General features: G+C 36.5%; 1 protein-coding gene across 1 annotated transcript in view; it reads left to right on the forward strand.

Moving 5' to 3' along the window:
* The window catches only part of LOC102470636 (uncharacterized), a 291660-nt gene that overhangs the window by 198117 nt on the left and 76825 nt on the right, over positions 1–16718 (forward strand). Inside the window, exon 16 of the mRNA XM_006141250.2 lies at positions 3043–3206. Coding sequence (XP_006141312.2) covers positions 3043–3206 — 164 coding nt within the window. The remainder of the gene's footprint in view (positions 1–3042; positions 3207–16718) is intronic.

Here is a 16718-nt window from a genome sequence, read left to right on the forward strand (position 1 = left end):
CTGGCGCAGCAGGAACATCCACAGCCCTTCTGGGATGCCTTTCCTTATTCCAGTAAGGTTCCTTGGGTAGATTAAAAGCCAACTGGTCCATGTTTATAAGGCAGCTGACAAAATGAGCAGATGGGATTTACTCTGGGACCTCTGATGTAATCTATAGGAGAATAGTTTCCAGCATGGCTACCTCAGGCCCAGTACAGAGCTCTGAAATCTGTTGGAGGCTGACTCAGATTCTAATAGTGAGTAGAACATACATCTCTCTCTCCACATGGGGAGAAAAGCCAAAGGTTTGTTCCAAATTTGTACAAGTGACTGATTCTCCAGTTAGAATCCATTCTGTTTCATTACAGATGACATCTGCCTTGTTATCTTTTGAAAATCTCTAAGGGTGTGTGTAATCTACAGAGCAGAAGTGTTGGAATCTTCTGGAAACCCAAAGAAATGCATTTGGACATGGTTTCTAATCCATTTAAAATTTGCATTTGAACATTGTCTTCAGGTGATTTGACAGTATCTTGAAGTTTGAGAAGTACTGATCTAAAGCCATGGTTCTCAAAGTGTGGTCCCTGGACCAATAGCCTTAACATCACCTGGGAACATAACAGAAATGCCAGATCATGGGCCTGAACCAAATCTATTGAGTCATAAACTCTGGGAAGGGGCCCCGCAAGGTGCAGTTTAGCAAGCCTCCCAGGTGATTCTGATTCTCATTAAAGTTTGAGAACTACTCTTCCACATGGGATCACAGTTATCATAGATTGACTGTCACTCATGAGACTCGGGTTGCAGGAGTTCATACCTCCAGGTCCTTCAGCACTCCCTTTTAGCAGATAAAGCTGAGGATTGTCTGTGTTTGATCCAGGTCAGCCATCCCAGAGAGATGCTAACTAATTTTACTGGTATTTTCTCTTCTGGATTCATTTCGTTCATGGCAACTTGAAAGGAGATGGCAGTTGGAATGGTGTGGGGATAAAGTGCTGAGTGGCTGGTGATATTGCAAGTGTTGCTTTGCCCGTCTTTCCATTTGCTGGCTCCGTGTTTGACAGTGCAACCAACTACCACCTTTGGCCTCAGAAATGGTACTATGATCAATTATTTCATAAGTTCATGGATTCTTTCCATCTCTGAGCCTTCATGGGGATAAAAAGGAAAGATTTTCTTCTTAATATTTTAATCAGTCAACATGTATTTATTGGCTATGCATCCTGCACAAGATTTAAAAGATACAGAGTAAATATAACTTTGTTCTTCAAACAGATGGTGAGATATGAATGACACACAAGAGCAAAAATCAAATAAGGGGAGAATGCAAACATTGCCATTCAGTAAATAATTCTTGAAAATATATGCACCCATGTCTATTTTGTGTTGCTATTTTTCCTTTCCCCCCCCCTTTTTTTTTTAAAGAGAGAGTTTTGCTATAGGGTATAGGCACTTGCCAGAGACATGGAGAGAGACAGAGAAAGAGAAAGTGAGAAATCATCCCCCAAGGGGAATGGCCACACGACATTCCCTTCTCCTCCATTCTCTCAGGATTCTGGACATGTACCCAGTGTGAGTTTCAAGTTCTCAGTTCCGGGACTCAAACCACAGTTGGCCACATATAAGTGTAGTGCCACAACCACTATGCCACCTGCTGTCCCTTCATGTCTATTTCTTTACCATTCAAAAAACAGCAGAAACATGTCTTGAGTAGAAGACATGCGTGACAAATTTTCTAATCTACTATCTAAAGTCATAGTAGTCAATATTTTTTTCAAGATAGAGTACTTAACTACAGAGTATGAAAATAAAGGTTTTGGGGTGGTAGTTGTCAAAGAAGCAGTAGTTGAGAGTTGGAATATCTGAATTCCAGTCATTGCTTAAGTATGTAAGCAATCTTTGCTTAAGTATATAAGCAATTATGTATAATACTGTAATTATACTAAAATGTATTTTGGTATAAGGAAATTTCAAATTAGCCTGGGTAGGCTTTTGTTTTCATCTCTAAGTAAGTGATGTGGATAAACTGATTTAAAGAGTGTCTTTTTAGCTATATTTATACATTACCTGGAAAAAAACTAAAAACATTCTTCCCTCTCTCTGGCATTGGAGAAAAGATACAATGCTTCACATTTACATTGCATATTATTTCCACTTGATATTATGAGAGTCATAATTAAAGAACATTCATATTTTATAAACTCCAAAGGTCAAAGATGCTGTATGATAAGACAGTAGGTCTATAGCAATTTATGCTTGCTTTGAAAGACCTCATTGTCTTGTATATATTTTGAATCTAATATTGAGTATGTCTTTCCCTGCATAGTATTAAATTAACCTAATGTAAACTTTGGTTTTCAGGATGGCATTCAATAGCCTGATAACTTTTTTATACGTTTCTAAAATAAGCCATCTCTTTTATGCATAACAGAAATTAAATTCCTATCAAATCTGCTTCAGAAAGAAAGGAATCTTTCCACCATCAACTTAATTTCTTCGTATCTTGTGCTCATTAAATTCAGAAGTTAATAGTATATAAATAAAACATGACTTTTATTTTATGCATTGCATGTGGAACACATGCATTGAAAGGTTTAGAGGAAAAAACGAGAAAAACCTGTCAAATCAAGCATGCAAAATCCAGCCTTCTTTCCTTGTCCTTTGTGCAACTGAAGATCTGGCAATTTTCAATACATAGAAGATTTAATTTAAAAGCAAGTTATAGTGTCATACAATGTTTGTGTATTTAAATTCATTGAACATGGTGATCAATGTTTCCACTCTCATTTTAAAAATTTTGTTTGTATTGTTTTTAATTGCTAGAGGCTGTGTGAACTCTCCAGAGAGAGAGAGAGAGAGAGAGAGAGAGAGAAAGGAGTCCCCAATGGGGTGTGGTCTCACTGCAATCCTTTCTCCTCCATTTGTTGTGATTTGGGCATATGCAAGCACATAGATGTTTTTCAAACCACTAGTTCAGCTGTGTGAGGTGTAATAACCTCAAGCTCCAGGCTCTGGCACCAGCTTGATTCTTAAGGTTTTATAATTTTTATTTTCTTTTGTCAGCGACTTACCCATAGTGAGGAGACTCCTGTAGCTGATGCAGCAAAACTCTACTGGATATTCATAAGGACCAAACAACCAGGAATTCTTGGTGTGGTGATCACAGTGCTACTTTACACCCTCCTGTTCATCATTTCTTCTTTGATTTTATATCTGTATTATCTCAGGTAAGGCATTTTAATTGTTTTGTTCTTCAGAGTCTTTAAGCTCTAGTCTTCTTGTTCTACAGATAGGTTATGAGAATGTGGCTAAAGAAAAGTCAGAAGCATCTCTGCATTGCTAAAGTAGAAATTTCCTTGTCTACCAGTCAGGAAGACCAGTCAAAAAATTATTTGACTTTTAGGAAAATGTCTTCCTCATGAAAGAAAGAGCCAATTTTGCTGTGACTCCAAGTTGGTTCTCCAAACCAGGGACCAACAGCAAACAAGAAGTAATTTCTTGATATCCAATGACATTCTGGGAATTTCCTGAGAAGCTTATCTAAAATCCATGTTCTCCTCCTTCCAAACCAGTTTTTCCCACACACCCCACCCCTGCCAAAATCACCAAAGAAGAATCATCATTCACATTGGTTCAGAAGTTTTACAGGGTTTGTTTTCCAGGCCATCAATCTGGCAAGTAGAGAGTGCGGCTGAAGGAAGAAAAAAATAGTAACAAATACAAGGCAGTCTAACAAGTTCTAGTAAGATGTGTTCCTCTGTTGATTGCTTTGCTTTGCAGAAGCTTTTCGGTTTGATGTCGTCCAACTTGTCCATTTTGCTTCTGTTCCATGCGCCATCTGTGTCATATCATAAGATCATTGCTGAGACCAATGTCAGGAAGCTTTTTACCCTGTGTTTCCTTCTAGTTTTATATTGGGTTGTTAGAAAACTCAGGACTCATTTTGGCATAGAAAAACATAGAAAATATGTCATGACTTTTCCAACAACCTAGTAGTTTCAGGTCTTTCATGTCAGTGTTTAATTTATTTCAAGTTGATTCTTATGTGTGGTATATAATAAAGATTTGACTTCATTTCTTTTGCACGTGGAGATCCAGTTGTTCCAGCATCATTTTTTGAAGAGACTATACTTGCCCCATTATGTATTTTTGGCACCCTTGATGAATAGTATGGATTTATTACTGGGTTCCGTGTTTGATTCAATTGATCTATGTCTGTTTTTATGCCAGTACCATACTATTTTAATTACTTCAGCTTTATAATATAATCCAATGATTACACTTCTGGGTACTTATTAAAAAATATAAAATATAGAATCAAAATTTTAAGCAGATATCAGCACTGCCATGTGTATGGCAGTATTATTTATAACAGTCCAGGTGTGAAAATAATCTATATATCCAGGGTGAATGGATAATGGTACATCTATCCAATGAAATATTATCGCATCATAAAAAAAGGAAATTCTGTAATATGTGATAATGTTGCTGAACCCTGAAAACATTATACTAAATGAAATAAACCAGTCACATAGTGACAAACACTGTGTGATTCCACTTATTTGAGATATCTAAGACAGTTAAACTCCCAGAATCAGAACAGTATGGTGATTTCAAGGACTGAAGGGATAGAGAAATAGGAAGTTGCTGTTCAACAGGTATAAGGTTTTAAGTTATGAAAGATGATTAAATTCTAGAGATCTTGTGTACAACATTGTGTGTACAGCTAACGATACTGTGTTATGCACGTAAGAAATTAAGGGGGTTGACCTTGCAGCCTAGTAGTTAAGGGAGCCATATCCCACATGGCTGACTATGGTTTAAAGTCCAGTCCTTGTAGCTGGAAAAATAATTCGGGTACATATGCATGTATGCCTCAAATCCTAAAAGGATAGAGAAAGGAAGAAGGGATTGCAGAATGATCACATCCCATTGCAGGATGCTTTCTCACTGTCCCTCTCCTACCTCTCTTTATATATCTCTCTGGGGAGCATGTGTATCTCATGGCAATTAAAAAAAATGTTAAGAGGGTCAATCTCATGTTCTTACCACAGTTTTAAATGAAAGTACTAAGTACTAGAGGGACCAGCAAATGGCATAATGGTTATATTGCTGGACTTCCACATAGTCGTCTATGGTTCAAGTCCTGGACCTGGTGGCTTAAAACCAACATCAGGTGTGTGTGCATGCATACCCAAAATCCCAAGATGCAAATGGAGGAGAAGGGATTGTGGTGTGGCCTGGGAGGGTGATTTCTCACTTTTTGGGGGGGTGACTTGGGGGGGGCTGATTTATTGCTTTCTGTCTCTCTGTCTATCTCTGGCAAGTGCACATGCCCTATAGCAAAAATTTCATAGAAAAAAAAAGTACTAGAAACAAAACAACATAGGAAGTTTGTGTGACATAGAAAACAAAAACCAACACAAGTCTGGAGGAAGGTAGGGCAGTAGCCAAAGACTTCAGTGGGGATGTACTAGCTGTGTAATTTTTGAAGTTTTAATATAATTTAACTGGAAGAAAAAAACAGAGGCAAGCATATTTACAAGCAAAGAGAAAATACATAAAATCATATGGTCTTGAGAAAGTATGATATATTTGGCAAATCAAATGCAATTTGACGTGGCTGGGGAATAGATATGGGAAATGGAAATTGACTAAGATAAAGTTGGAAATATAGTCATAGTCATGATTAGATGATGATGATAAAAGACTTGGATATATCATGCCGCAGAGCCAGAATTTGCTTTTTTTTTTTTTTTCTTTTTTTTTTTTGGATAGGGTCTTGTTCTACTGTAGTTCTCCTGCCTCAGTCTCCAGGGTCACTGGGACTGAAGATGCATGCTATTGCAGCTAGGCTAAGCTTGCATTTATTTTAATGGACAGATTTAAGATAACTTTAACTTTTAGGAAAAAAAATCACTCAGATAGTAGAAGACAAGGTAGATTTAAGAAGGGTCAGGATAGAAGCAGGAAAATCTAGTTAGCCATTCAATAATCTAGGCAAGGGATAGTGAGAGCTTTAAATGATGAGAACGACATGAGAAATGGAAAATTGAAATTACATATATTATAGATACTATAGATATCAGTTTGCTATAGGGCACATGTACTTACCATAGAGAGATAGAGTGAAAAAGTGAGAAATCACTTCCCAGGGAAATGATTGTGTCACAATCCTTTCTTCTCTTGCGGTTTCAGGCATACCTGCACACACACCTGGTGTGATTTTCAAAATGCCAGGTCCAGGCCTCACATCATGCATTCAAACATGTGGAATCCTGTTCCCTTAACCAACATGCTAACTGGCTAGCCTGATAATTGGAGTAGTCAAGGGACAAAATAGAACTTCTACGCTAACTGTAATTAGAAGGTGAAGGAGAGGATGGCATTGTGTATAATCTCTTTTGAAGCTGGTCAAATGGGGGAAAAGCTACAGAATTTTCAGACCAAGATTAGACAGAGGGCATGTCTGGGAGGTAATGAGTTAAATTTCCTTTCCTTTCCTTTCATGCTGACCTTGCGATAGTTTTGATATGGCCAAGAGAAACCATATCCTAAGAAATTGGATAGATAAATAGGCCATGGACCAGGTTAAGCAAAATCAATATAAACTATGGATTTGTGTGGTTGAAGTCTTAAGTTTCATTGCCTTGCCAGGTGGAGACTAAATTGCCATGGAGTAGCGAGCGAAGGATGAGAGTCAATACTTACTTACCAGATTTTTTTTTCTTCTTCGCAGAGTTACACTGTAAATGGAAAGTGGCTTGAAAAATTTATTTTTAAGAGTGTTTTTAGGGCCAACCTCTGCCATAGTGGTTCAGGTGGCTGGAACTCTCATTGCCAACTGCGTGGTTCAAGTCCTAGTCCTGCCAGATAGAAAAGCATGTCAGCTGTGTGTGTGTGTGTGTGTGTGTGTGTGTGTGTGTGTGTGTGCATGTGTGCTCAAAATCTCCACAGGAAGAAGAAATGGAGCAGAAAGGATTGTGGTATGACCATCCCCTATGGAAGTTGCATTCTCACTTTCTCTCTCTCCCTCTGCCTCTCTCCATTGAGTACATACTCTCTCTAGCAAACTTTAAAAAGGAGAATGCTTTCCTTTTAAAAAAAGAGGTGTGGTTTGAATATATTTCTAGGCAGGGATGAAAATTCTAGAAGAAAAAGAAATATTAAAACACCCCAGCCAACAAGGGATAACTGATTGAGCGAGGTCTCTGAAGAACATAAGCGAAGACAAACCTTGGACTTAGGGGAAAAGTCTTGTCTCTTGACATGATAAAAAAAAAGAGGCAAAGATGAATGCAGATGCTTGGAGGCTTGTGGAGTGAAGCAGAGAGATATCACATATGATAGTCATTATTTTGTATGAAATGGGAGGTGAACTCACTTCCCAAGTCTTCCTTCTGTAGACTGATCCTTCTCTGATGCGGCCCTTAGGTCACTCACATAGCTGTAGTAAAATTGCCTAATTCTCCAGGGGATGTGTGTTGTTTAGGCAAGGCTTGGTTTATATTTTGACATGTCATAAGCACTGTATGTCATCTTTCCAGAGCCCTTACTTTCTTGGAGAAGGGAAGAAATCTTCCCTGATCATTCAGTTTTCATCTGACCACTTACTTGTCATGGGGCCCTAGGCAAGGATGTTCATTTGCTTGAGTTTAGGTATGTTTGTGTGTATGATATGATAAAAATAACATATGTGTCGATATTATAGGAGGCTCTATGTGATCACTCCATGATTTAAAATGACTAGGGTTTCACAGAGAAGTTAAATAAGTAAAATAATACGTTATATAGTTTAAACTTCCATAGCGTAAAAAGATGATCAGAAAATGTTACATATTATTTATTTTCACACCAACACAACTCTTCTTACTTCAAATAAAATGATTGTTTACAACGATACTATTTACTACCTGAGGCTGACATGTTTGTTATTTAGATGTTTGTAAAGAATAAAAAGTTAGGCATAGGATGTATAGAGCAGATAATTAGGATTTAAGCTATTACTACCTAAAACAAATTGGTGTTTGCTCTAAAATAGAACAGAAAGATTATCCCTTGAGAATGTACAGGTAGGAAGAGAAGAAAGTTCTGAAATAGATGGTGAAATGATTAAGGAAAGAAGCAAAAATAGATGGAGTGTCTGGACATTATAGCAAATGAGGCTGGAAAGTTTCAGGGGGAAATACACAAGTTCTGTTCATTCTCTCAACCGAGCCCCTCATTAACTTCCAAGCTTAACTTATCCTGTCAGAACGAGGCATGCTTCCTTATCCTAAGCAGGGTTTTCTTGCATTTTATAGGCAGATGCTCTTAAGATCCCTTTGGATAATGATAGAGTTATAATAGTCTCCCACAGGGAAAATATCTATGTTTTCTTTATGAATAAATACACTGCAGTGTCAGCTGAAACTTTCCTTACTGCTGTTTGCAAAGCATCTTTCTCTGTACTAGCTAGTTCTCCTACACAACAAGTCCTACCACAGCAGATAGATTGGGTCAACGATGTGGAGTTTAGCTCTGGTATCGCAATAGTCAAAGAGACACAAGAACTCCTCTTAGTGAAAAATGCCAGTGTGGACTTGTGCATGTTGACTGATTTAGGTTAGCAACCTTAATCAAAATACTGAATTGACAACTCTGAGTCTTTCTGGACTTTTGGATCAATGTTTCTAGCATATAGTGATTTCATGGCAGGCATTCTGGTAGTCTACAGGAGATCTGAGTCTGGCATGCTGATTGTTAACAGAGAATTTTATCTGCTTCCAGACAGCAGAAGCTTTACACTATGGGGTCTGGATGGGCAAGCTTGGGATTGGATCCCACTGGGTTTGGTTGGTACTCATGCCTTCGAGAGTCTGAGAAGTTTCTTGCAGAAGAGTTTGTACTAGAAAATGTTTTACTCCCCATAGTTCTGTTGGACAATGGACTGGGGCCATGTGCATGGAGGTTCTACATCTGGATAATTATTTGGAAATAGTTTTATAGGTTTAAAAATGTATTATTTTCTGAGACCAGCAGATGGCTTGGTGGCTATAGCACTGGACTCCTACATAGCCAACTACAGTTTGAGTCCCGGATGTGGTAGCTTGCTTTCTCACTTTCCCTCTTCTCTCCCTTTCTCTCTCTATCTCTCTCTGGGGAGTGCATGTGCCCTGTAGCAAATTTAAAAAAAAGATAAATAAAATAACTATTTTTTTTTAAATATTACTCTCAGATCAGCCTTACTCTCAGTTAAAGAACTGGATCCCACAAAGCCAACTGCAACTCAAAGCTCAGCCGAGCAGCTTAAAAACCTACCAGGCATGTGTGCATGCTTATAAAAACCCTGATAGGATAGAAAAATGGAGGAGAAGGGATTGTGCTACAACCATCTCTTGGACAGTGTTCTCTCTCTTTTTCTTTATCTGTCTTTCTTTGTCTCTACCTGGAGAGTACACAGGCCTGCTGAAAAAATTTTTTTAAAGATCTTTTTAATGACATTTTTCTTATTCTAGGAAGCACCCATTATTAGAGAAAAAAGTTAAAAGTACAGAAAAGAATCAAAAAATACATTTGAAAAAAACCAGTATCTTATCGTCTGAACAAAGCAGTGTTAAACTTTTGGTAAATTTATTTCAGTTGTTTTCCCATGTGTATTTTTTTTTTTTTTACAAAGTTGAAGTTATAGACCATAATAACTTCACTTCAAAAGTTTATTTTAAATATTGTATTAAGTGATACATTTTTTCACTCTTTACTAACTTCATGAACAGTTAATGCCTATGTACTCTTTTCATTGTAAAAGCAGTATATAATAGTGAAATATGTCTTCATTACTGGGCAGGAGGTGATTTCACATATTGTTCTGATGCATCTTATAAATAATCCTAACGGACCTCTGAAGGCATAGGACCTTTTCCACATTTTAAATCATATTTGAAGAAAGGGTAGAGACCTGGAGATATTGGTTCAGAAGGTATGATGTTTCTAAGACACTTGATCATAATTGTAAAATTGTTTTCTAGGAAAATAATATGGATTTATACTTACACAGCAGTACATGAGAAGACTGATCAAATTATGCTCATGTCCTATGTCAAGGTTTTTTTTTTTTTATCTAATAGAAGAAATGGAATCTCATCTTTTTCTTTTTTTCTTTCTTTCTTTCTTTTTTTTTTTTTTTTAAAGATTTTGCTATAGGGTGCAACATGTTATGGAAAAGCCATGTGTGGATTTCAAAAACTTTTTGTATCAAAATAAACTTGTACTTTAATTCCATTTTTTCATGAACCTTCTTGTTTTGTTTTGTTTTGTTTTGTATCAGGAGGGGCATGCATTTGCATGACAGAGAAAGAGAGAGAAAGAGAGAGAAAAAAACCTTTCAAGAGGGCCTGGGCATACCACAATGCTGTTTCCTTCAAATTGCCATCCTGTCAGGGTCCTGAGGATGTGTTCACATGCGCAGTGCATTTTTTAAGTCACTGAGGCCAGGACTTAAACCTTGGTGAGCCATGTGGCTTCCTGTGTAGTGCTTAACCACTGCACTATAGGGCTGGCTTCCCACGAGTCTTTGGAAGTCCTTTTGTACTAACTGTTTTGCCATTTCTATCTTATTGGGCTTTTATTGTTAGTCATTTTAATTAATCATTGTATGTGTCCAATGTGATGAACAGAAGAAGCCATGGGGCAGCTGGCCACTCTCAGCATGTTTGGCCTTGCTGAGTTCCTCCTAGTTAAAACCTCCATTGATGTCATATGGATCCTTTAACTCTAAATCTTTTATCTGAATAGTACAGAATATCTCCAGACTGTTTACATATTTCTATATACTATGCGAGAAACAAAAAATAAAATCACAATTTCAATGTCAGATTTGTTTAAGCCTTTTTATATTTCTGGAAGCTGTACACAAATCTAAAAGACTGCTAGTCGAGTTAATTAGTTTTGGGGGGGTTCTTATTTCTTCTTAATCATTGACTTAATAATTCCAAATAGCCTTATACGTTTTAGCTGCTGTCATTTATTACTTAGGAAAATTAATTTAGATTAAAATAATTTAAAGACAGATTTTGATGAGAATATTATGAGCATATTCATTGTCTTGGGAATATGGATGAGATAATCAAAGATTTTTCACTTTCTGAATCAATCTCCTTTACTAAGGTTCTTTAGTGAAGGCAAAATATTATTTACCTTGTAGAGAAAAAAATCCTAAAATGTATGTAGTTAATAGGAAGCTAAACAATCTTTACCTTCTGAAGTTTTCACCTAATTTATGGGCACTCTATTTCCTGATAGACAGAAATGAACTATGTCTATTATGATGTGCTTGCATAGCAATCAACCTATGTAAAAGATTGGCTTTTTAAAAAATAATTATTTTAAAAATTTTATTTATTCATTCATTCATTTTAATTTGACCAAAGAAAGACACAGAGAGAGAGAGAAAGAGAGAGAGGTGAAAAAGCAAGTTATCAGGTTGACTCGAACTGTGGTCGGCCATGTGAGAGTATCCAGTGCCTTAACCACCACGCAACATGCTGGCCCCAGATTGGCTTTTTCTGTGGCTTCAGATTACTTGGTATTTCCCTCTCCTCCTTGAACATTAAGGTTCCTAGTCCGGGCATTTGGAGTCATGCCATAGACTGACTCCCCTTCCTTCTTTTCTTTAGCAGATAAAGTACTGTTTTTATCCCAGTGTTTCCTACCTGAAACTGAAAGAAGCTGAGTCAGGGATAAACTGAATATTCCCTGACTTGGTGCTTGTTTTCTCATAAAGATAACCTAAGACCTGGTCAGTTAAACTAAATAATTAATTGGCCATTTGATGAATTGACTTTGGTTAAATTGCTTTTGCTTCCAATACCTCTTGGGTAAAAGAAACTAAAGTCGTCCACTGGAGCTTCTATTTTTATGTCAAGCACATGAGAAGTGGGACATGTGCATTTTGCCAATGGCAAGAGCGTGTCAAGATGGTATGTGTACCTGAATGAAGTGACAAGGCACAGATTGTCTGGTTGACACCATCCAAATCTTTGGCTTGAGTTTCTTTTAGGTCATCGAGATGAGAAGCTTACCTTTCTACTTTCAGGTAAGCACTTGCATCTGATAGCTAGTTAATTTGCATGGGCCAGTGCCAGTCCCCACTTTTCTTTGTTAACAATGCATATCAACTCTAAAACCCTGCCTGAGGATTTCCACTGTCCTTATCACTTAAACAGCTGAGCAAATTACCAAACCAAAAAAAACCCCAAAAAACCAAAAAAAATCTATTTTGGTTTGCTGCCCCAAGCCAAGGAGGATCACATGTGCATAACTATGCTATGTGAGACAATGTGCACCATGTATTCTAATGTTACATAAGGAGTCAAATAAGAATGGAAAGACATTTTGTGGCTCAATAGCATGAAATTCCTGAACTAGGGACTGAGAATAGAATTGTTGACTCTATAATTCATTCTTTATGTCTCTGAAAAGTGCCTGGAATACAATAGACCATAGCAAACATTTTTTAATTAAAAATGAGAATAAATAAATGAATGCATTTTCTTATATGATGAAGGCACACCTTTTCTTTCCAATAAACTTATAGGCTACATGTTCAAATAATACTTATCTTTAAGTGTATTTTGCTCTGAACTTTTTCTGGAGTGGAATGAAGTGTGAGAAGGTATACATGCAGCTTTCATGTGTGTTAATTGGACTTAACAAAGTGACAAGGATGGGTTTTTAGTTTGATTGTTTTGGCAGCAGTCAACTTTATAATTATACAATGCAATATGGAATAAGGTCCAATAATTTGAAAGGATGCACGTAGAAAGGAGAATGCAAAAAGTCTGTGTATGCAAAAAATTAAAATAATTGGCTCAAGGAAATGATAATTGTATCATATATGCAGAATAATCTTGACTCCTTTCTTGATGATTGCCTACTCTAACTTGGTATTTCCAAATCTTGTTCTCAGGCCCCATTCTCTGCCTCCCTCTCCAAGTGATCTTTTCTCTTTAATGACTTGTTAAGTACGTTCATGTAAGACATGCATAGATGTTGAAAACTGCAGATGAATTTCTAATAATCTTGGTCATACTTGAAAATGAATTGTTATTCTGAAACTGCCCAGTGACAAAAGTTGGGTTCAGTGTTGGGGCAGTAGCCTTTTTTTGCCAATGATATTAAGTGCTGATAAGAGGTCATGAGACCAGGACCTCTTATCAGCACTGCGGTTTTCCAGTAGCTATTATCTTATTAATGATGCTGAGTTTGATTTGGGAAAGAGCTGCTGTAGTGTTTTGGTACCTTGCTCTTTTGGTTTTCTGATATGGATCCTAAGACAGGTCCCTCCTTATTGTGTCATTGGGAAAGTCATGACACATTCCTGCATAGAAAAATATAGAAAAATAAATTATGACTTTCCTAATAACCTAATATAATCCAATGAATAAGTACTCTCAAAGGAATATCAATAGAAGATGGTAAATCTGGTCCTTGAGACCCTCAGAAAGACTTAAATCCTAACCCTAGTTGCTATATTATTAACTTTCACAATAAACCCATAATCTCCAACTATAGGTTCAAAAAATCTTATAATATTATCATATAAACTGGCTTATGAAGAATATTTAGAGGGCTTTAACACTTCATAACACTGATCTTGGCAATGATTTCTTGGAGATGACATTAAAAGCACCGACAACAAAATACAAAACAGACAAAATTGGACTACATCAAACCTAAAACATCTGCTCATTGTGGGCAGATGGTGGCACAGCAGTAAAACACAATGCACTGTGAAGTTGACTCACACAGAAGAGTTCCAGATTTATGTCTTCAGTATTCCTTGTATGCACATCCTCATGATCTTAGTCTGGCTGGGGCTGGAGGGTGGGCTGTGCTGTCAGAACCTGTTGGGCATGTCTGTTTCTCTGTCTCTCTTATTCTTTTTCTTTCTCTCAGTTATGGAAGAAAGAAAGTAACTTAAAAGATAAGTAAATAAAACTTCCGATCTTCAAAGGGAATAAAAATAAAGAAGACAACCTATAGAGTGGGAGAAATAATTGAAAGTTATTTATAAGATAAAAGATTAACATTTAGAAAATGTAAGGAACTTCTCTAACTCAATAAGAAAAAGAAAAACAAATACCCCTATGAAAAAATTGGCAAAGGACTTAAATAGACATTTCTCTAAAGAAGATATAGAAATGGCCCATAACAAATGGAAAGATGCTTAATTTCATCAATTATTAAGGAAATGCACATAAAAACCATAGTGTGATATTACTTCACACCTATTAGGATAGCTACTGTCAAAAGAACAGAAAATAACACGTGTTGAAGAAGGTACAGAGAAGTTGGAAGGAGAGACAGAGGGACAGAGGGAGGGAACAAAAGACATCTGAGAGCTGTCTTTGGATTTTTCGTCACCCATCACATACACCATCTCCAGATTTTGGAAATTCTTTAGCTCTTAAATTCGTTCATCTAGTTCTAGTCATGCAACAACTTTCCTTGTCTGATATGCCCTAATCCCTCCTTTGATTTTTTCCAACATTTTCCTTCCATCTAACCTCCTTACATTCCTTTATTCCTTTCAATCTGCTCTCCTCTTTTCATCCAGAATAATGGTTAATCTAAAGAAAGTATGCATAACTTCTTGTCTTAAAACCCTTGTATTACCTTCCTGTTACCCCTTACAACATGGATTCTCTGGAGCTGGGCCTTGCCTTTAGCCCACCACACTCCTGCATTCTCTGTGCTCTCCCTTATCACTGTGTCAACTCCTCCCTGCCCACTTCCTAGAACCCTCACTGTGTCCCTCCCTACTGGTCATACATACCATCCTACTATTCCCAGACTTGTCTTCTAGTAGATATATGTGGATATTTGTCAACTGGGTGGTTAAATTAATAAGGAGTGAATGAAAAATAATTGTTACCTTTAAAACTTGAGACTACACACTGAATGATATTGACATTATAACTAGAAACCAATGAAAGGAATGTCTGAAGTTTTTTTGAGGCGGGACAGTGATTCCTGATTGCTTTTTACAGTATGCACACTTTTTATTTTGTAATTTTTGTTTGTTTTTCTACAATTCTGTTTCCTTTTTCATTCTCTTTGTCTTCTTTGTTCCTCCTTTATATTTCCATTTTCTTTTACTTAGTATTATTTCAAACCAGTACTATTTGAATTTCAATTACTATTAAACTGAATTCTGAGTACTCAAGATTTTCCAGAAAACAAACAAACGCTGTCTTCATACATATCAATACTATGATGTCATATACCTCATGTAAAGTATTCAACAATTCAAAGAATATGTGGATTTGGGGACCGGTAGGTGTCATAATGATTACATTGCTGGACTCCTATGTAGTTGACCATGGTTTGAGTACCAGACCTGGCGGCTTAAAACTCAGGCTTGGTGCGTGTGCATGTGTGCCCAAAATCCTGAGAGGAGAATGGAGGGGAAAGGATTGTATTGTGACCAATCCGTGATTTCTCATTTTTTGTGTCTCCATCTCTCTCTCTGTCTCTCTGGTGAGTGCACATGCTGTATAGCAAAAATATCTTTTAAAAAAAGAATATGTGGATTTTAATATGTGAACAAAACAAGACTAAATTTCAGCAAGCATAGGCTAATGGCACGAAAAAAGTTTGACTTATGCTCTGCCTATTCAGAGCTATCCCTGCATCATTCTGATATAATTATACCAGTAGGTAAGTAGTTTTCCAACATTCATCATAACCACACTGACAACTATATGTGTAAAGTCATACCACCAAACTCGATTAAACTTTGGAGTTAGAAATAAGCAATTATATTTTATTCTTCCTCATATATATACATATATATGTAAATGAATATATATTATAATAGCATTTCAAGCTATTTCAAGTTATAGATTCTATACTTTCCATCACCCATAAAAGAGTATACTAGCTAAATGTTCACACTTGTCCTTTTTAGCTTTAAAAGAAATGTCACATACTAGGTTTCTGTAAATGACCCACATTCAGATGTGAACCAAACATAATAGCTTCTGCCACTCACCAAGCAATGAATTGCTGCAAATGTAGGACACAGGGCAGAGGACTTTGTAAATGACTGTGTTTCATTGGCCATCATCAGAACCTGTGGCATAATAGGTGACCTATTTCTATAAACAATAATGCCTAAGGCTTTATGGACAGGTGGAATGTGCTTTTTCTTTTAATTACATTTCAATGAAATAATTTAAAAATACAAAATTTTCAGACATATTGAATAGTTGTATTATTAAAAGAAATTCAGATTTACAACTATCACCATATAATAACATGTACTTCAATAGACTTTCATAGCTTTTTATTAAAAAAAAACTCAAACCCACAAAGTTGACAGCAAAGTACCATGAATTTGTATATCCTTCTCCAAGATGTACTAATTGCTCATATTTTTATATTTGTCTTTCTTTTCTCTCACCCAATATTATCCAATAACTTCAATTTGATATCATTTAATTTGATGTTTGTGCACACACAAATGGCAGGAAATGGATGAAAATGTATATGGTATTGTGTATATGTTATTTCTGACCCACCTGAGAATAATGGACATTCATCAATAAATATGAATAAAAAGTCTAAACAATATTTTGAATGTCTCTAATGCTATCTGTATAGAGAGAATAGTCTATTGCTCTCATTAGTGTCACTAAGACCCAATTTATTCATAAAATTGCAGCTTTTTAACCTTGTTTATGGAAACTTTCCTAAAA

The sequence above is a fragment of the Tupaia chinensis genome, unplaced genomic scaffold, assembly GCF_000334495.1.
Source record: "Tupaia chinensis unplaced genomic scaffold, TupChi_1.0 Scaffold000048_1, whole genome shotgun sequence".
NCBI lineage: Eukaryota > Metazoa > Chordata > Mammalia > Scandentia > Tupaiidae > Tupaia > Tupaia belangeri.